At 43.5% G+C, this 22354-nt stretch overlaps 1 protein-coding gene across 15 annotated transcripts in view; it reads right to left on the bottom strand.

The window, feature by feature from the left end:
- The window catches only part of MAGI1 (membrane associated guanylate kinase, WW and PDZ domain containing 1), a 642539-nt gene that overhangs the window by 30496 nt on the left and 589689 nt on the right, over positions 1–22354 (bottom strand). For all 15 annotated transcript variants that reach the window (XM_086697648.1, XM_086697649.1, XM_086697651.1 and 12 more), the window contains 2 exons: positions 14216–14247; positions 3322–3538 (listed from right to left, as the gene is read on the bottom strand). In XM_086697648.1, the coding sequence (XP_086553774.1) occupies positions 3322–3538; positions 14216–14247 (249 nt within the window). The remainder of the gene's footprint in view (positions 1–3321; positions 3539–14215; positions 14248–22354) is intronic.

Genomic DNA, 22354 nt, shown 5'->3' with positions numbered 1-22354 from the left:
TCCTTTTGAAAAAAAAATTAATTTACTTTTGTTACTGCCACGCCACAGCATTTATTTTGAAAAGTATCAGATTCCCAATGGAATTCATTCTTGTAGTAATACCTGTTCAGATGAATTCTAGGCAGTTCAACCAGAGTAGCCTTTTATTTAGAGTCAAAAATCATCAGATCTGGCCAAGATCGGAACAGAACACAAATAAGAGCTGTCATAACAGCTCTTGAAATCTGGAAGTACAACCAAGCTCCTTAAACTCACTACAGTAAAGGATCCCCGTGACCAATTCCAACCTGCGAGCATGTTTCTCCTGAATAGGACAGGTTTACAACATTGGTACAACAGCTCTGACTTTTTTCTTTCCAAACTATTTTATGAACAGAGACTGTTGCACTTTCAAGCTTTAGACTTCCTTTCGTACACACGAGATACTAGCTTGTCTTCCTGAACATTCGCTAGTCACACTCTATCAGTATCATTTTTAAAGCCATGTGAGCAATGGACATGTTACTAGAGAAAATACAAAGCAGGCCACGTGGCTTTTAAAGGACTTCCATACTTGACTTTGTTTTTAATTAAACATTTAAGCCCTTCAAAGGGATTTATTAACACATCCGCAACTCAGATTGATTCGTTTTGACACTGGTGTTTTGACAGATGGCCCTATCAGGAATACACTACTTTGTACAGCATTTAGACCACGTGAAGGAATCTGATCAGAGACTGTGTAAATCTTCACCCTGTCCTTCAGAATAAAATGAAACAGAAGGAAAATTTATCTTCCAAATAAAAAGGATAACATGGGTCCAAGGAAAGTGTTCTTCCTGACTTCAAGTTCCCCGTTTTTCTTGGAGAATTTTGTTCATTTTAATATGTTTTGGGGGGAGGGGCAGGGAATCACATCTAACAAGGCTACATGCTGTATTTTTTTTTTCCTCTGAAAGACAAGATAAAAAACAATCTAAGGTAATGGGAGAAATGGATCTGGGATAAAGCAAAACACTGATTAAAAGACAAGATTGATGTAGGTTCATTTGCAGGTACTGTGAAAAGAAGAAAATCTGTGACAGACCCTGAATAATTACCATGGGGGGTGGGGAGTCTCATCATTACTCTCATTGAGTGGTGAGGAAGAAATCCATGTGAATCTTAACATCAATTAAGTTGTTACGATCACTCAATTATGGAGCCTCCAATCACCCAAAAAGAAATTGATTCTCATTTATGCTGCTAGATCCTATTCCTTAGATGTTATAGAAAGCAGAGCCAAAACTGGCACCATTCCAAATATTTCGGTCTGACAGCCGCCTGAATAATTTCGACGCTTAAGTAAGCTAGCTGGCTGTGTGGTAAGAGTACATATTTTACTTTTTTTTTTTTTTTTTTCCTGGTTAAAAACTTCCTGGGAAATTTGATGAGACACTAAATTCTTAAGAAATTTTGCTTCCCCCAAGGTGAACATGGAATTTGAGCTGGTGTCTCCTATTAAATGGGTACATTAGTCGTCTGTCAATCTGCCATGTCCCAGCAGCACTGCAGAACACGACTTCTTTTATCACCAAAAGATTCGTCCATGAGAAATTCAGTCATAAATGTGTACTGTATGGAGAAAAGCAGGGGCTTGGTCAATAAAGCAATATGTCAACATCAGCCGAAGGTGGGCCATTGATTGGAGGAGCCACATGGTTAGAGGGAAGTGTGAAGAGAATGTGAAAGTATTCCTCTTTGGAAAACATTTGTTCGATGAAATCACTACAACGAGTGAGAAGACAGAGTGAGGACAGACCCCGGGTTCATACGTACCAACTAATGCTTACAAGGGATGTTCCAAATGGAACTTCATTTCCTCTGGCCTGGCCTCAGGGATACTCTAGGGGGTCTTTCTAGACCAGGGACTAAATAAATTCCTTCTCAGATTATCTGGCTTTTGTCAGCATAGGGAACCCTTGGCCAAAACGCCTTATTTCGTGTCCCACACTATTGGAGTAAGAACGCAATGCTATTTCTCCCTTGACGAAGGAAAGACTAGAGTGACCCTGAGCGACTTCCAAAATTTGGTAATCGTCAAGACTCCAGACTTGCCTTGTGCCCCCTAACTGCTGAATTTCACCCAGGAGGGTGGCCAACTATCCTTCTCAGATGGGGATGCTGGCCTCCCCCGCCCTGTTTTGTTTGGGTCACAGAGGAATCACTCCAGCCAGCGGAGGAAAGGCTTCAGAGCCAAGTCTGAGTGGGTGGGCAAGAGGCTGGAGCCTTGGGCGCTTTGCCCGAGAAGCAACCACAGCTGTGGCTATCAACAAAACTTGTCTGGGGCTGGAGGGGGTGGGGGGGGGGTGTCAGTCACAAAGAGGATGGACAGAATGAGTCTCTCCTCGCCTCCAATTTTAATCAGACCCTTCCCCAGACTACGCCTCCTCTCTCATTAAACATTCTCGCCCACCCCACAGCCCGATGGGAAAACGCTCCTGTCGACTCCTTCCGGGCTGCTGCATCCTGACCAGTCGTCCTCACGAGAAAATGTCACTTAAGAGCAACTTCCAAAACAGGGGGTCAGTCTGTATCCTCTAAGATTAGGGCGCCTTAGGGGCTTTCACTGATAATGGCAGGATTATTATGTTTCGTGAACAGTGTTTGGAATCAGTTCATAATGAAAAGAAATAAAACACAAAGGCACTATTAAGGGCATTAAGAGCCAAAAAGTGACGGATGGATGCCGTCACCAGTTCACATTTATCGAAAAGGTGAAGCCAAAGGAACACACATGACCACAGTATAAATAATTAAAGCACAAACCACTCACTGTGGGTTTTTTTTTTCCTTCCTTTTTTAAGGGGAATGTTTAAAAAGGCTGGTAATGGTAAAAAAAAAAAAAAAAATTACCAGTATTCTTAAAAAAACTAGGAGACCGCTAAGAAAGCATTTAATTTCTTCTCATTACTCCTGCAATCCAAACCAATCGTATTTACGTTCTATGGTACATCAGAGCTGTTTCTCAAGAACAGGGCCACGGTCTCTACACGGGCAAGAGTTAACGAGACAGCAGCTCTTACCTGCCACTTCTTCTAAGTGAAGGGAAAAATAAATCCATTTTTATCCAAGCCCTTTATTTGACCACCATCCATATCAAGCCCTCCCCAAACTGCACACATAATGGACCCTCCATGAACACCCAGCAGATTCTATCACTACTCCGAGAAGCTTTCGCCTCTCACCTTGATTTACCTCTCCTCTGTGTACACACTGAAAATCTATTTTCAAGAAGCCTCAGGAGACGGTTGAAGCCTTGGGGAGGGGGCTCGGGAAGACAGGGGCCAGGGTGCTACTCACGTCGGTTTTCATACATGCTCCTGGACTGGGCCCAGATTTTAAAAGGATCTGGTTTTTTCTGCCCAGAGCTGTCGGTTTGATCTGGAGTTGGGGCCTCTGCAGGTGAGTACTCGGGGAGCACCTGTGTGCTGTGGCTTGGGGAGGCCGTGTGCAGGCTCCGGTGGCTGGAAACACTGTGCTGAGAACTATTCTGGCTGTCTTTTCTTTCCAGTGGTTGCTGAAAGCAAGCGAGTGAGAGAAGCAAGAAGAGAATGGTTATTGGCTCTCTGAGTGGGTGTTTCCATCAGCTTGTTTTTGTTCAGCACGTCTGCGCACACATATGTAAATACGTCAACAACATTTGGGTTTCCATCTTTCTCCAGCTAGTGCTGCATGCAGATAAATCCCCAGGTGATTGGCAGACAGAGAGAGGGGCGGGCCAGATGGGAAGACATAATCACAAACCATATTGCTCTCTGGGCTGGAGCAGAAAACAAATCCAATTTCCATCACAGGTTCCCAGCTAAGACCCTGGGTGCATGTTTTACAAGATGTATCAGTTTAGCATCCTCATTTTTGTGGCTGCTGTTTTAGAAGGTCCCAGGGCAAGCCGTGAAGTGGGGAGACCTTAGGATATTGTGGTAACTATCTAGGTGAGGGAGGATGATGGCTTGGACCAGGGTAATGTGGCAGAGATGGGGACGAGTAGGTTGTATGCAAGGTGTGAGAGAAGGGAATCAAGGAAGGCTTCAAAGTTGAGGGTCTGATCCAACTGCAAGACTCAAGTAGCCTCTTACTGATATGGCGGCGATAAGGGGGAAGATTATTTGGGTCTGTGCAGTTAGAAGTAAGAGTTCAGTTCTGGGCTTGTAAATTTGAGCTGTGAGACATGCATCTGGACGTGTCCCATAAGCAACTGGATCCATGACTTTGAAATTCAGGGGAGAGATACGAGATGTATCACTTCAACATCAGCAATTTTTGGACAAAACATGTGACACAAAATACCATGAGGGATTTAAATGTAAGGCTATAACAGCCAGAGTAAATACAATCAGGGCTAAAGATGTTCCTGGGGACTTCCCATTTTGCATCTTTCAATAATAAAATGCCCCACTTTTACCTTTTGCCATTAGTTCTTCAACACTGTAAGGAAGAGATCAGACCTTTTAAAAAATCATGCCTAGCGTTATATGTGCACTGGTACTTATAAGCATATAAGTAGTTATCATATGAAGAGCTACCATAATTCTTAGCTACTCAATTTTGTAGGAGTCACCTTTCACCTCTTTACCTCCTGACACTGCTGTTGCTTAAAAAACCAAGATCAGACTTTCTATATGGGTTGACCTCAGGAGGTCAGCCTTGTTAGATCTGCAACCTGTCCAAAGTCCAAGCAGCATTCAAAAGGAAAGAGTTTCATTAAATTTCAATAGAATAAGCAGGTTTCTGTGCTTTGAAACCTGCTCAGCAAAAGACCCTTCCCATTTTATGAAATGCTCTTTGTTTGAATGGTGATTGAACAGAGAGCAAAACCTAGTGGGAAGAAAAATACCTGGCAGGAAATGAAATCACTTCAGTTCTTATTTCCTTGAATAAAAGATGGTGGTAAGCCCCGGTGTTCAGTTTCTCCCATTCAAAATACAAATTCTGGAATCCTGCCTCTCACTTAATAGATGCTATGTCCCTATACTTATCTGCTTAAAAGCACCGTAAAGGGGCAGAGGACAGGAAGGGGTATCTCTGTCCTCTCTTATGGGACCTGTATAGCTTGTGCTAGTTAATTGGTTTCCTAAGATCTTTTGACCCAGAGCATTTCAGTTCCCTAAAGTTCCATGTAGCATCACAATCTTCCCCTTGGTCTTACAATCAAACCTATCAAAACCTTCCTCCCTCTCTCCCCAGGTATCCGTCACCTTTCATTCCCCATCTTCATGGAAATGTTCAAGTTCCCTTTCATCTCAGTCTCAGGTCCCTTTATGCCCTCCCCTTTGAGTCTTCGCTTCGATATCGGTATCTGAAGAAAGTCCCAGAAAGGCAGAAACTTCATCTACCCTTGACTAATACAGATTACAGGTCTCAATATGGATTTTGGCAAGGATTCAAAGGTGAGGAGATGGGCATGTATTTGATGAAGGCAAGACAGAGCACTTAAAATTATATCTGGTGTGCCTGCGGGAGAAATTTGAGGCCCACATTCTACACTAGCAAAGAGGTCTTGGTAAATAAAACCCTGAGAGGCTCAGTTCACTCAGACTCCGGGGGACAACGTATATACTCTGGTGAAGGCGAGAGGAGAGCGCACTGAGATCTGGGCAGGGACAACTACCGCCGTCCCCCCATATCGACACCGTTCCCTCGTGAGGATAAAGTGTTCAGCTCAGACCTACATGGATCCGAGTTCCAGAGATGTGGAATAAAACCTGGTTTTCCGGCTTCTAACAGTCCTTCCCGACAGCACCTGCGGCTCCTGGGGCCAGCTATCTGATTTCTGCCCTCCAAGAACCTCAGTGGCTGCCTTCTTGCCTCCCTGGGGAGACATGCTTGAAGACTTCAAGTCAGAAAATGTTAACGGCCAACACGCCCCTTCACGTTTATTTGTTTTTGAGAGACAGAGCCAGAGCGCAAGCGGGGGAGGGGCAGAGGGAGAAGGAGACAAGAATCAGGCAGGCTCCAGGCTCTGAGCTGTCAGCACAGAGCTTGACGCGGGACTTGAACCCGCAGACCACAAGATTGTGACCTGAGCCGAAGTTGGATGCTTAACCGACTGAGCCACTCAGACGCCCCATCTGCTTTTTATAAGGTATAGATAATGCTTGTTATAATCAAGACAAAATTTAAAGCTATTTTCATCTTGAAGTAAACCTTGGTAAGGAGAATTAATGCAGCTGTTACTTTTTACATTTTGGTAGTGCTTTATTTTTGTTCTCAGGAAAGGAGGAAAAGAGTATTTTAAATATAAAAGGAAGTAATTCCACAGATTAAGGACCTCTGGAGTTCACCCTAAGAACCGCATCCCCTTGTTCAAATGCCCACCGTCTCTGGGTCCCTCAAATAGTAGCAAATGCCAGAATGTGGGACTGGTCTATTGACACTAAATTCATTTCACAGTTAATGTCAGTCTCTGATCCCCGAATCTTCAGGATCCTTTGGGTCAAGACGATGCTTCACAAAGCCTCACTGGGACCGAAAGTGAGCTGCCCTGCAGGGTTACCTGAGGGAAAGGTCACAGTCTTCTTTCCCAGGGTTCCTTTGTAGTCCCTGGAACCCCAACGTAACCTCTGCTGCTCACCCCCTCCTTCTGAACTTGAGAAAAATTTCTTTCTGGCAACCTTGCCCCACTGACAGAATCTGCTAACGGGCTGGCCTTTTCTCCTGCAGAGAACGCACATGTGTTTTTACACACATGCCCACAAGATCATGTGCACAGGTTGTGTCTGCCGTCTTGCGGCTTCCTGAGACCCTCAGATGGATGTAACAAATCTCTGACACAGAGGACCTGGAAATCTCAGGTTTGACTGAAGAACGGCTTTGCCATTACCATGGTGTGCAAACAAAGTCTACCAGAAAAGGCTTGGGCCATTTTTCAAATTTTAACACCCTTTCTCACCTCCCAACAAATGTCTGACTCTGGTCCAATTTAATACAAAATGACAGAATGTGGAATGAGTTTGTAAAACTGTCTCTGGGGGCGCCTGGGTGGCTCAGTCGGTTGGGCGCCCGACTTCTGTCAGGTCATGATCTCGCGGTCCGTGGGTTCGAGCCCCGCGTCGGGCTCTGTGCTGACAGCTCAGAGCCTGGAGCCTGCTTCGGATTCTGTGTCTCCCTCTCTCTCTGACCCTCCCCCGTTCATGCTCTGTCTCTCTCTGTCTCAAAAATAAATAAACGTTAAAAAAAATTTTTTAATAATAAAACTATCTCTGAAACTGCATCTCTGCATCCCTTTTAAATGCCACCTAAACCCTGTCCCTAAATTTGGCAAACAGAAGTAAATAAAGCATCATCCTAAGAACACGCTCAAAAAAAACTACGTCACCACTTAAAGCTATCACTAGATGACATATTCTAACCCACGCTAATGGGCTAATGCACAACATTCTGGAAGCTGTTTAGATTTTCCTCTGATAAGATTTAACCTCGCCTTATGTTTCTTTTCAAGTTCAATTATGCAAACCACTTGATTTGAAGATATATTCTGTATTCAATATCTTGGTAGTCTAAGTTTTTTGAAGCTATATGCTCTGTGTGTATGTGCTAGAGTTCAAAATATGCCTTCTTCCCTTCTGTGGGCATGCTAATTAGCTTTCATGTTGCCTTTTATCTGATCAGAGCCCAGAACTGTCCAGGAGAAAAGTCATGTTTATGTATCTCTCAAATTAAAGTCAACTTGTACCTCTACAGCCACCCGGAATTACCTCTCAGCAGAGACCTGGGGCATGAGAACAAATTCACTTCTGAACTAGTTATAGCACATGATCAGATTTGCATCTGGTGGGATTGTCTTTCTCCTCATTTTTCTAGGTGAGAAACTGGCCCCAAGAGATCTATCTGTAGCTCAAGAGACATTTCAAGTCTGTTCTTCGATGCATACCAGCACCACGTGACGACCTAGCACGCAAATGCCAGAACGTCCAGACCAAGCCCTTGTACGTAGCTACCCACAATGCATATTGACATGCATTACAGTTCACTCATCCAATAAGTACACACAGGACACTTGCTGTGAGCCAGATTCTCAGGCATAAATGTGCAAAGGGAGATAGTACCTAAACTCTTAGAATTGATGCTCGTATCTAGGTGTGTGTGTGTGTGTGTGTGTGTGTGTGTGTGTGTGTGTTGATGGACATTAATCACGTAAACCTAACAGTTTGATACCAACATCCTGCAATGTCCTGTGGGTAGGTGGTAGGGAGAGACTTCTGGAAAAACAGCCCATTAATGGGAACAGTATGTGCTAAGTTTTCAAAGCAAAAACGAGCTTGGGCTGTCTGAAGAAGAGAGAGAACGTAGTGGGACACAGCAAGGGAGTGGGATGGCCTCAGATATGCTTGGAGACCAGATACTGCTAGGACCCTGAGGGGTGCTTTAAAGAGTTTGGGTTTCATTCTTAGTTCAGAGGAGAAGAAATCTCATCAGGAATTTAAAGCAGGGATGTGCCAGAACCCAAATGACTTATAGAGAGTTTGGTCTGGCTACTGAGGGGGTGACTAGGTTGGTGTGGACAGGAGTAAAAGCAGAGAGGAGAGGCTATCGTGTATTCTATGTGAGAGATCCAAGGTGGTTTACACTACAGAATAGCAGTAATGAAGGGGAGGGGGAAAAAGTGAAGTCAAAGACATTTTGGTGCCAGAGTCAATAGGCGTTGCAGAATGGAGGGCAGGGAAGAGGAAAAGGAGGGGAGGACATCTTGGAACCACGGATATTCACCTCCCAGGTCTCCAGCTTGAGCGACTAGTTGGAAAGATGTACCACATACTGGGATGGGTATTTCCAAAGCCAGCTCCTGTCACAGTTCTGATTATTTGGGAAGGAAGATTTTTATCTTTAAATCTCGTATCAGTTGACTAGGAAGAAAGAAATGGGCTCAATTTTCAAAGCTCCACAAAAGTCCTTGGCCACACACTACCCACACACACTTGTGTCATAAGGTCTTTTTTTTAAAAAAAAATTTTTTTTTCAACGTTTATTTATTTTTGAGACAGAGAGAGACAGAGCATGAACGGGGGAGGGGCAGAGAGAGAGGGAGACACAGAATCGGAAACAGGCTCCAGGCTCTGAGCCATCAGCCCAGAGCCCGACGCAGGGCTCGAACTCACGGACCGTGAGATCTTGACCTGGTTGAAGTCGGACGCTTAACCGACTGCGCCACCCAGGCGCCCCAAGGTCTTTTAAAATAAAATTGTACCAACCTCCCTAGAACAAATGATTTCCTAACTATTGACAGGCCAGGGCAATTGGGAAGATGCAATGGTTTTTATAAATGGAAACAGGAAAAAAAAATCAACTCATCAGTATTTCACAAAATGATTTCAAAACGAAGGTACTTATAAAGTGAGCTGAAAATATTTGCTCAGAAGAGTAAATGAATACAGACAGCACTTAGGAGCTTAAATGATGAAAAGAATTCATGTGGCTTAAAGATGACAAATCGATCCATTTTAAAGCAAAATTATTTACAGTTCACTTATCTGCCAAGACTGAAGGCCACTGCAGTGATTTACATGGACAACAGGAAAAACTACAAGTGCTGATGAGATATTAGGCCAATGTCGTTAAAGGTTGTGCAAAATCAGAGACTCAAATACAAGCCAAAGCAGAGGATGGTCTTTCTCTTTGTCTCTTTCTTTTATCATTTACGAGTCTAAGTCAAATAATCTCTTCCAAAAGGGCAGATGAGAGGAGTTAATGGAGAAGAAAAGGAAAGTATCGATCGGATATGAAAACGAATTTTGGTTCACATGGAATGTTTGAAAGATACAAAAGCAAAGTCTCTCTTCTAGGCTCCGAGGGGTTGAGGGAGTGCGTCGCTGAGAGAAGGTGAGGGACAAGGAGACTTACATGAGCAACCCTAATCCTTCTTCCTTCTACTACTCACTGCTTTGTGGCTCTGGGGAGTTAAGACAACCAGGAGAGTTTGAAAACCAGGCAGGGGGCGCCTGGGTGGCGCAGTCGGTTAAGCGTCCGACTTCAGCCAGGTCACGATCTCGCGGTCCGTGAGTTCGAGCCCTGCGTCGGGCTCTGGGCTGATGGCTCAGAGCCTGGAGCCTGTTTCCGATTCTGTGTCTCCCTCTCTCTCTGCCCCTCCCCCGTTCATGCTCTGTCTCTCTCTGTCCCAAAAATAAATAAACGTTGAAAACCAGGCAGGATACATAAAACTGGGTGATTCTGGCTGGGGTCACTCACTGGGTATATTACCTGAGAGATCTCTCTCTGTCTCTCTCTCTCTCACATCTCTTAACAACTGGTCATCAGCAGTATCCCTAGGGTCTCTTCCAAGGGAAAGGAGCCGAGGACAATGGACCAGAAACCTGTCACTACTGCTTCCTTTCAGCTTGCTGCCTTTGCTGCAGTTTGTTGAACAGACTTCCTTGGTCTCTCTGACATTTCGTGTTCCCTGTATGAAAACTTGATGGGAAGTTTTTTAGTAACTGGGGAAGTTTTGTCTTCTTTATGAATATGGTATGCTTTCTTTGATCTGACAATAACAGTTACATAAATAAGGCTTCTTGTATTGCTCAGGCTGCTGGGGAACTCAGAAAAATTCCACAGCTCAATCACAGCATCTCAGCCCTGGGTCCTTGCTGGGACTTTGTAAGGACTATTTAACTTAGGAGGTTGCAATTAAGAGCTGAGTGATTTTCATGATGTGTGTACTTGGTTCTAGATTATCTTTCTGCTTTTTTTTTTTTTTTTTAACTTGGGAAGGTTTCTGCCTTTATGCCCCATGAGTAGGATTCATGCAGATCTGCCTGTTTATGTGACTATTGTTTCTCTCTCCCTAGTTGCCTGAGGGCAGGAGTGTTTTCTGGTTTAGATCCTGTTGTATGCTGGCACTGGGTCTGGCATACAGAAGAACCTCAATAAACACAGGCTGAGGCAACAAATGCAGACAATTTTTGGTGATTTGTGACAATGAATCTTTTTTCTGAAAGGAGGAATCAAAACATTATGTGTTTGCAAGCCCCGCCAAGAAAGGCACAGGACCAACCTATTTACCATAGTATTTCCAGTGCCTCACACCAAACCTGACACTTACTAGGTTCTTGATACTAATTGCTAAATAAATGGATAGACGGACGGATAGTTGGGGGATGAGCGCATAAAAGATAAACGCATGGACAGATGCATGGATGGGTTACACGGACAGATGGACAGATGAAGGAAGGGAGAAAGGGAAGTCACAGCTGGGAAACGAACTAGTGAGAAAACAAAAGTGAATACTGACTTAAAATTCAGGGTTTGATGTGGTATTTAGAGTTTTAAATTAATTTTTTTAAGTTTACCTATTTATTTTTTTAGTAATCTGTACACCCAATGTGGGGCTCGAACTCACGATGCCGAGATCAAGAGTCATGAGCTCTACGTACCGACTGAGCCAGCGAGGCACCCCTAGAGTTTTAAATTCTTACAAAATCCTTGAGCATGATTCAGAACAAGAGTCTCAGTTAAGTAGGTTTCCAGTCAGGATGATTAAATTGGGTCTCAGAATCAGTTCTCCAGTGAGGTCTAAAACCTGACAGCAAATATGTCTTATTTTTTTCTCTGCCATGTGGCAAAAAAATTCCTGATGTTATGGTATTAACATCCAGGTATTAAATGAATAACAATTTATTAAGGCACTGCCATTGTTCCCAGTGTGCAGAACCCATAAGCTTAACATTTAAACTAAATCTAGTAGGTGAAACTGCTTAATAAGACTAAGCTAGAGACACTGCCCAGGAGGGAAAACAAGATCAAAAAGTCTTTTTGTTCTAATAAAAACCCAACTAATTAATTATTGAAAACATTAAAAAAAAAAAAAAGGTATGAGGGCAAAAGGAAGCTGTCAGTCACATGAGCGAGCCAACAATGTCAGAAGACTCTAGAACAGAGAAAAAACATGGTCCCGGGTGAAGACCGTATATTCACAGAGCTAATGGTACATCTCAGCATGTTATAACCTGGCACAATCCGCGTGCATTCATTACTTATCTTGCACAACTGACCCTGTCTGCTATTATGTGCCTGCCTTTCTGGAACCATGACATCCAGCTTCCCCATGGATTCCCTTCGACCCCACCAGAAAAATCCCATCATCATCTGTCTCTCTGGCAGGACCTCATCAAAATTCTAACTGGGGAAGGGAAACAGCTCTCAACCCACCTGTACAGAGCTCCCACGGATCACAGATGTTAGCAATGCTCTACTGGCAATGGCAGACCTTGGCTGATTGTTCCCAAATTTTGTACAGCAGCTGCCAGAGTGTGCCAGCAATGCTGTGAAAACCATCATCCCTGTCCTGGCACAGAAATCAGGTAAGGACAAGCCCCAGGCCGGGGGCTTGTTCTTTTCTAACCCGGCAACACACCAGGCTCTTAGCTTGTGGTAATTAAGAGCCAGCAGACTGTGGGCAAAGCAGTTAAGAACGCTTTTTTCCTAGGAATGCAGCCGGAGTAATTGGCTTGCTGCTTGCTAATGACACGGCTTCTACAAAAATAAACTGTCATAGGGAATTCTCTTAACTGACTTGGTGAAAACAGGCTCTATACCTGTTTGATATGCTTTGAGTTCGGCAGTGAATTCCAAAACACTTTGGGGAAGAAACGATGCAAATGAAATCCACAACATCCTTTTGCAAAGTAAGTTTAAATGGGATGCAAAACCAAAAAGAACACCTTACTCCTTGATGTCATGCTCCCTGGGCAGACCTGCTATATCTCCCCCCAGTATGCTCCTCGTTAAGACTCCATTCCATGTGGGGTGTGCAAATTAATTCCGTGCATCACGGAAAACGCTTGCGGGTGGGGGAGAAAAAAGGATGGCTAACTCAAGCTCATGAGACACATCTTTAGGATTTACTTCTATTTTTCTGAAGGCTGAATAGGTTTCTGACTATGACCTGGGGATCAGGACACACATGTGCCATGTGCACGCACGTGCACACACGCGCGCGCGCTCCTGAGCATTGGCATCTCTGTGGTTCCGATGTGCACACCTACCAGCGCTTTTCAGCTTCAACATTAACACAGACTGACAAGGGAGGCAGCCCGAAGTCACATGTTGTAGACACCACGGCACCGTGCCACTGGAAGCACATCAATTATTGCAGGCTTTTCTCTTTGGACAACTTAGGAGTGGAGCTTAAGAATGCAAGAAGCTTCTTTGCTCACCTCCTTAATAAACTTCTGCCTCTCGCCGCCAGGCTTGGAGACAGGTGGAAAGAATTCCACTGCAGCCCCGTAAGCTGCAAAGTTTTAAAGGCTCTCCTTTCCCGGATGGCAGAAAGCCGTAAATCTTCCCTCCCCCGAATACTCTAAGCCACATGGAAGTACCCCTCTTTACCCAAATGTTAATGAATCGGGAAGCTTCCTTCTCCTGGATCAATTTCATAGGCATCCTAGGTCCAGATTTTGAGTTTTTAAGTAGCATTTTAATTTGTTGTCAGTGCCCTGGGAACAGAAGCTGACACCACCAAGCACAACACCATAGCCTCTAAGCTATTAGCTAACATGTCAACTAGGTAATGCATCTTCAGGGAAACCAGATTAGAAAGGACAGCAAAACATTGATTTTTTTTTTTTTTAAAGAATCCTATACCTGCAGCATAATGCTGCTAAAGCTAGCAAAACAACAAAGGACATTTCGACAGCAAGGAAATGTCTTATTCTCAATGCTGGGGCAGCGAACAGGGTTGCATGTGAGCGTGGATATATATACAGGGCAAAGCAATTCTTCAAACCTGCAGGCTTTTTAATTTTGTAAATAATTCATCAGCCAATGCATAAGAAAGCTCAAGGAGAGAATCTGCCCATGTGAACGGATGGAAACACCAGTTAAGAGCAACCTTACCCAGAAAGCAGGTGGAGCTCTCCCCACCCCCCTCCCAAAGGAAACAATAGCATTTGTATCAAGTTAAAACACCTGAGAAAGTCATCCATTTGAATGCGAGTCGTGATGCATTTATAGAGAAGATTCCAAACATGCATTCTTTAACCTGGCTCCTGCAGCCTGCCCACAAATCACTAGACAGTTAAAGACAAACCCAAACACCTTCTATACCAAACAGACCCTCAGAACTTAATCAAATGAGCCGGAGCTACCGTCTCCCCCATCTACTCTAAAACACGTTACGTGAAGTCAAACCAGACGGCGTCCCTTCCCACCACCAGCCCCCACCCCCCGGCAAACAAGAATCAAGTAACTGACAAGTCCTTACCGACTTTGGGCTCTTCTTGGGAACTGGCAACCCTGGAAAAAATGCAACAAGGAGGGAAGAGGGGAAAAAATCATTAGCATATAAATGTTACCTTTTCCTTAAAGAACAATCCCCAGGTGTTTCATGGCAACCTAGCCATCTGCAGAGTTATGTCAGATTTCTCCCCAGCATCGGAGTTACCAGGCTGTTCATATCGAATCAAAGCAGAGGGAGGAGGAGAGCGAGAGGCAGGAGATCTATCTGCATTAGCTATGCTGGCTTGTACTGCAGCAGCCTGGAGGCTGGGAAAAGAAATTCACAGACCTCAGCGGCCTGGGAAATTGAACACTTGGACAGAATCTCAAATGCTCTTCTGGATTAAGAGAGACTTAACTTACAATTAAGTCCAGGATATTTCCTTTCCCCACGATCCACTTGTCAATTGAAGCGGACCAATCAGGACAGAGGAAGGGGTATATATTTAGTTGCAGAGGAGTACATGGTTAAAATTAAATTTTTCTTTCTTTCTTTTTTTTGGGTCGTTTCTTTCCTTTCCTCCCTCCCTCCCCCGCCCCCCACCGCCTTTCAGGAGAGGAAATGCCTTCTTTATTTGGATGAGCTGAACACCAAAACAAAGACGGATGGATGTTCTTTTGCCAGCAGAGAACACAAATTTAACTTGCTGTAGGACCCCCTCCAGACCATGGGCACACCTCTCCATGCATGTCAGTCAACCAAGCACACTCCTATTTAGCTTGTTGGAAAGGACACTAGCTGGGGCCAGACCCTCAAGAGGAAAGCAGATTGTTGGGGGAGTGAATGAGAAAATTTCATGGAGCTGAGAGAAGATGATAATGGATAAAGAAAAAAGGCAGAAGAGAAAAAGGTATTCACTGATCCTAGCTGGCTCTTCCAGAACCCCGTCTTTCACGGGAGGGTGAGAGCTGGAAGAGGCTGGTGATTGCTGCACACTTCTAGAAAAGTCAGCAGCGATTAGGGGCAGACATGTGGGAAACCTGCCAACAGGAGAGTGAAGCAAAGGAGGGCTAGAATGAAAAATAAAAGCATAGAACGTTGTTTCAAAGGTAATCATTTCTGCAAGCTGTCCTCTCATTTTTTATCTATTTTTCATTTTTGGTTTGAGCAAGGGATAGAATGCAAAATGCAGATTCCATCTGTACGGGGCACAAAAGATAGACTTCTGATCTGATGATTTTGCACTGGAAACTTCAACCTTTTTTAGAAAATGATCCCCGTGTAGTGTGATGATTTCAATGCTTTGGGAAGTGACTTGTCAAACCATGAGCTGTGCTAAGTTCAGCACAAGTAACACGAGGCAACAGAAGTGGATGAGTAGGAGGAAGCCAGCAGAGGAGCACTGCTCATGTGCCCACTGCAAGTGAGGCATGGCTTCTCATGGATTACTTGTCCCCAAAGGCATTGGGGACGCTTCTGGCAAGGCTCATCACGTCATCACCAAAACGAGGTCATCACGGCCTGGCCGAGTGGCTCTCAGACTTCCAAGTACATAAGGAGACCGTACAGACTTTTACAAATGCAGAACCCTGGGTCCCACCCCCAAGGGCCGGGAAATCTGCACTGTAAACAAATCTTCCAGGAGATTCCGATGCAGGAGGTCTGAGGACCACATCTAAGAAGACTGGGAGACGGTGGAAAGAGGAGGACTCTTTCAGGTCCAGCGAGATCGCACAGGCAGACCTTCGTGAAGCTGGCTTTAGAGCTGTCCATGCTTCAGCGTCTCAGTTTACGAAATGGAGATAGTAAGGTTCACTTCACAGGATGATGATACTTAAAGAGACAAAACATTTTAAAGCCTCACACCTGGCGTAGAGGAGGCCTCTCAAATGTCAACCCCTTCACCGGCCTTTGAGAATTTACACCGTTCAGAAAGGACGTGCTTATGGTTATCTTCCTCCCCCCTAGGAAAGGTCATCTGCCTAACCTGTTAAAGTCTAAAAAATATTGCAGGGGAACTATTTTACCTGTGGATGAGAGTAACTGTGCTGGGTAATCTGGTTGGGTCACTATTCTTTAAAAAATTATGAAGTGCTTTTATTTGTTCATTAATGTGATTCCCTTAAGGAATTTTATTCAGTTATATTCGTGTTGGTCATTGCACACACTTCAAAAGTATATAATATTGCATCTTTGCACTCAGATTTTTTTCCCTAATTCTGACTGACCTTCTTCGTTAACTGCAAGATGCAACATTTCACTGTAGCTAGCTTTCCACCAGACTTGTCTTCACACAAGATCCCAGTGACTCTCTATAAAAATGTGTCAAGAATCTCCAACGAGGTAGGAGGAGTCCGGGAAAGTGGCTTTGATCCGTACTCTGCTAATCATTTATAAAACCGACCATCTTAAATTCCTGGTCTCTGAAGAGTTCGTGTATAAAATAAAGGGTACTTTTCTTTCCCTATCATACAGAAACACACGCTGAAAGTGCAGGTATATACAAGGATGCTCACTGCAGCAGGGGTGGCATAAAAGAAACCTGGAAAGGACCGGAGGTTCTAAAGAAACTGTGGACAATAAATTTCATATATAAATAAAAAAAAAAAAAAAAAAAAAGAAACTGTGGAACAGCGCACCTATAGGGCAGTCTGCAGAGGTTAAAAGCAGTGAGCTTTTTCTCTGAGTAGCATGGATGGGCTCCAAGACACGATGCTGAATGCAAGCAGCATGCTGCAGAACGGCCGGTACAGGAGGAGGCCGGTGTCAAATATACCCAAACAAAGGCACGGTGTCCGCATTCCACAACTGTCCACACAAGACTCGTCACTGGGGTGTTTCTGGTGGGCAAGGAGGGGCTGGGATCGGAGGGGCTAGGTGAGGCCAACCTAGCCTTCATCTAGAATTCTTCATCAAGAACCTTCATCAAGAATACCATATTCATAATCTTGCTGAGGCAATAAAACATTTATTTAAACATGAACATTAATTAATTAATGGCCCTTCCATTAAGTGTACAAAACCATCCAGTCTGAAGCAAACTGGGGTAATAGTTATAGTCCTGTTTCCTCTGAGGAAGCCCTCCGTGCAACATCCCAAAATATCCCAGCTCAACTGACCCTACAAGTTGTATTTTACAACAAAGAAGAAAAAGTATTAATTTAGAGAGGAATTTGTTCCTCTTTGCTACCTTGTTTTTCAAAAGCTACACCTTTCACAGGAGCCAAAGTTGGCCCTACATTAGTATTCAGAAAGTCAAAAATCGAGAGACTCACTTGAGTGCTTTTTAAAAAAGAAATCAAGGATTTGCTTTAAGTCCACATAGTCATTAAATCTTAAAATCTAATGAATATGAATGCGGGAACAAAGCTCCTGATTACAATTTATAATATATTTTAGCCAAAACTACTCAGATGGTTTGAAAACAGCTGGGAGACCTCATCAGAAAATACTCAAAAAAGGTCACCCTTTGGCAGAATTTTCCAAGACCTAGAAAGCACACGATGTGGTTCTTATCAAGTGAGAGCTGAGTGCGGGCCATCCCACACTGGATGGGCGACAGAAAGCAGCGTGATCCCACGCTTCACAGCCCAACGGTGGTTTTCCCAGGACAAATCGCACTTCGTGTTCCCAGGGGCAATCGTGTCACGTACTACATGTGAGGTATGGGAAGAAATAGCACCTGTCTTAATGGGCTCACCTGCTCCCTTCAGGGAAAAGAAGGGAGATTTTGAGAAGAGGCAGAAGGAAGAGTCTACCAATGGCACCATCTGCTCTTAGAGCCGAGAAGGTGGTAAATGCTATTTCAAAGGGGTCCCAGAAAACTTTTACGGGGAAGCATACATTCAAAGTGTGAGTCTAAGTGTGATTTATACAAGTGAGAAAAGTGGGACCTGAATTTCCAAAGTTCCCTATGAAAAAGGAAATGTCCTTTTGGAGAAACCAAATGGCAAATTCTCTGTTAGTGACTGGAATCTGACCAAATAACATGAAGAGAACGCTTTCCTTTTAAATACCAAGACCATAAAGCACGTTACTGAACACGTTCACATACAACTAAATGGCAAATGTTATTCTTGGTGAAATTTTATAACGGTTGTATGCAAAAATTGGTAGCAAAAAGTAAAAACATAACAGAATACATATGCATTTGGAAACAAAGACTAGAAGGTTACATGCCAAAACTGTGTGTTCTTTGGCTCACGGTTTTATTACCTATTTTAGGATCTTCTACAAGCAAAGCTTTACTTATTTATGAACACACACGTACACGCAGATGAATACCACAATAAACAAAAGCCTACACTGCCTTTTTAAGTAAGATGAATATACCAAATTTCAGAACATTTTACTGCACTCTTAAATCTCAAGAGCCATCATTCACCTCTAGAGCCTTCAAGAATTGCTTACTTTCCCCCAAATTAATATATATGTACACAGTTTCTTGAGGCACCCTGTTGAGATTAAGACTTGTGTTTATCCTGTGGACTAAATGGACATAGGGAAGATGTCGATAGCTCAGCTACTCTTCCACGGGAAGCCAAACATTAGTCATTCACTGCCCTTTTGGCACCGAGATGATCAAGCCTGAATTGTGGCAAAGAAATCAGACTTTCTTGGACCTAACTTCCTCCAGGCTAAAGGAAGTGACAATGTCAACCAACCTCACCGACTGAAAGAACAAAGAAAAAATCATGCAAAAGGCTTTGAAAGTGTGAATCGGAAAGTCACTGTCATAAGCAAAGTGGATCTACAAGTGACAAAAATGTACTATGCCATTAATTTATATTGTTTTTATTGTGATAGCCAATCCAGTGTGCACTTGGTCTCTAGATGTGAGCGTTTTAATGGAAACATTTTGGTTTCCTCCTTTGCATTCTAGCACATACTAATGTGCTAGAACATGTCCTAGAACATAGGGGATTCTTTAAAGTTTTGCATCGCAAAATGGGTGACTGAAAACAGCACTGGTGTTGAATCAGGCAACAAATGCAATGTTCAAGGAGCAGGGGGACTGTTACATATAGTGAAAAAGAGAGAGAGAAAGAGCAGGAGAGAGACTGATTGATTGATTGAGGCAATCAGGTGGTTAGTTCATGGAGACCACTGAAAGCCACGGAAAAGACGACTGTGAGAATTTGGTCTGGAGCTACTCTTATATTCCAAAAACAGAATAGACTACTCCTGAGCATTTTCATCTCAGACCCCACTATCTTTTTTATTCTAAAACACATCAATTGGGGTGCCTGGGTGGCTTAGTTGGTTAAGCATCCAACTTCAGGTTATGGTCTCACAGTTTGTGAGTTTGAGCCCCGCGTCGGGCTTTCTGCTGACAACTCAGAACCTGGCGCCTGCTTCGGATTTTGAGTCTCCCTCTCTCTCTGCCCCTCACCTGCTTACTCTCTCTCTCTCTCTCTCTCAAAAATAAAGAAAACATAAAAAAAGTTAAAAGACATCAACATGTATTCCCAAATGCCAAACTTGAAAATTATAGCTGACTTTACCCCCAATAAACTCATCATTAAGAGTGCGCATTAAGGAAATAATCAGAGAGGCTCACAAAGATTTACGTGTATCTAAAAGGATGTTCAACACGGTATTATTTAAAGAAGATAAAAATTGGAAACGACTCCTAAGAACAGGGGACTGAGCAAACACATTGTTTTATCAACAAGATTATGAATCCATTAAAAATGGGTCCAGTGAAGAACATTTAGTGATGTGGAAAAGTAGTAATGATACAAGATGTTAAAATCAGGATAAAACTGTACACAGAATATAAGCTCATTGTAAAAATAGGTATATGCAAGCATCACACACACATCACACATCCAAAGACTACAAGAACATGTATTAAAATACTGTTTCTGAATTCTAGAATTAGTAAGTTATTCATATTGCTTTGAGTCTTTCCCAAGTTTTCCAGATTTTACACACAACGACAAGTATAAACAGAGAAGCGTTATTCAGTGAGTTTGGACAATGATATGTGTTTATTCACTTTACTGCACCGCTAGGTTAAAAATTACCTGGAGTTTCTTCTAGCTCTCTATTGGCTCAAGGACTACCATTTCTACTCAAGTGGCTGTGTTACAAATTACTGGGCCATGGCCTTGACTGAAAATAGGATAAAAAAGCTGTTAGAGCCTCTTTGAAGCAAAGCTGCATAGAAGCAAATAGTTTTGCTTATCATTTCCAGTAGTCTCTGAAATCTTGACCAGTAACCTTGATAAGCCAATTCTCCTGGGTTCTTTGAACCCCAGGTTAAGTCACCTTGTCCAAGCACATGTCTATGGTGTTAGATGCAACTCCTGGAGTGAGGATGACTTCTGCTAAGTTTGTGCCTCTAATAAGGACAGTGTATATAAAATACTTTATCTGCAAATAGAAAGGATAATGAGAAGGAAGGATCAAGCAGAAAGAGAAAACTTTCAGTGCATGTTTCTTCTTCTTTCTCGGGAAGAGCTAAAGGGCACATGGAAAAATTTTTTCAGGAGAGAAACTCCATTAAAGGACTTTGCAGAGCACTAATATTTATCAGCAAAATTGCTGCTACATGAAAGAACAAAGAATCTGGTAGGGTAATGCTTTTATTGAGGGGGGGAGGCAGTATGAGGACGGATCAAAACACTCAGAGTTGCATGAAGTACCAAGATGGAGGCGTGCAGGAAGGAAAGAGTGAGAAAATCTGTGATTTCCTCAGCTAGGCAGAATTGATCATTACTTCGCAGCAAATCACAGACTTTAAATAACTAACATTAATGGCTAGTAACCCATGTTTAGAGAGCCATCTGCATCATCTCGGCCAACTAGTTTTTTTGTTTGGTTGGTTTGCTTAATACAAAACACATAAACCAGGGGGCACCTGGGTGGCTCAGTCAGTTAAGCATCCGACTCTTGATTTCGGCTCAGGTCATGATCTCATGGTTTGTGATATCAAGCCCCACGTTGGGCTCTGCGCTGACAGCGTGGAGCCTGCTTGGGGTTCTCTCTCTCCTTCTCTTTCTGCCACCCACCCCCCTGCTTATGCTCTCTCTCAAAACAAATAGACATTAAAAAAAAAAAAAGGGGGCGCCTGGGTGGCGCAGTCGGTTAAGCGTCCGACTTCAGCCAGGTCACGATCTCGCGGTCCGTGAGTTCGAGCCCCGCGTCGGGCTCTGGGCTGATGGCTCAGAGCCTGGAGCCTGTTTCCGATTCTGTGTCTCCCTCTCTCTCTGCCCCTCCCCTGTTCATGCTCTGTCTCTCTCTGTCCCAAAAATAAATAAACGTTGAAAAAAAAAATTTTTTTTTTAAAAAAAAGGTATAAACCAGGATTACATTTAAACTGCACTCACTCACCCTACCGGTAAAATGCTGAGGGAAGAAAACTGCAAAAGATAGGTACACTCAGCTTAACTTTTTCCACTGGAGGTAGGAAAGGAATTCACTCCCTCATGTAACCAAACTGTGCTAAGGGCCTGCTTTGGCCAAGAGCTGGAGATGAATTAAAGCAACGAATAAGATCTTTTACAAGGTCCTGTTTTCATAGGGCTCACGTTACGTGGGGGAAGGGAGAATATACATAACCTAGCAAATAATTTCAGAGGGATAGTTTTGGTGATGAAAAAGAAGCAGGATGATGGAAGAGCCAATACCTGAGCTTGGAAGGAACCGTCCACGTGACTGTTCACCCATGCAAGATTTACTGAGTTCTGCCATATGCCTACCGAAGCATTACGAGAGAGATAAAGGTAAATCAGACATGGCTCTGACCTGGACGAGTTCATAGTCTGTCTTAAAAAAAAAAAAAAAAAATGGGGTGCCTGGCTCAGTCAGTTAAGCAGCCGGCTTCGGCCCAGGTCATGATCTCGCGTCCGTGAGTTTGAGCCCCGCGTCGGGCTCTGTGCTGACAGCTCAGAGCCTGGAGCCTGTTTCAGATTCTGTGTCTCCCTCTCTCTGACCCTCCCCCATTCATGCTTTGTCTCTCTCTGTCTCAAAAATAAATAAACGCTAAAAAAAAAAAAAAAGACACACACATACATACACTAGACAAAATTGAGTGTGGTCAGTGCTAAGGGCCATGATGGGAAGAAGCACTATTGCTCTTGGGAGTATGAGAGAAGAAAGCTAATCTGATATGAAGAAGGCAGAGTGGAGGAGCTGAACACTGAAGGAGGCTGGTATTTAATTGTGGGGTCAGGAGTT

This window comes from Puma concolor, chromosome A2 (genome assembly GCF_028749965.1).
Source record: "Puma concolor isolate L17-30 chromosome A2, mPumCon1.1.hap2, whole genome shotgun sequence".
In the NCBI taxonomy this organism is placed as follows: domain Eukaryota; kingdom Metazoa; phylum Chordata; class Mammalia; order Carnivora; family Felidae; genus Puma; species Puma concolor.
The sequence above is the reverse complement of the archived record's forward strand: the minus strand, read 5'-3'. Positions and strand labels throughout refer to the sequence as shown.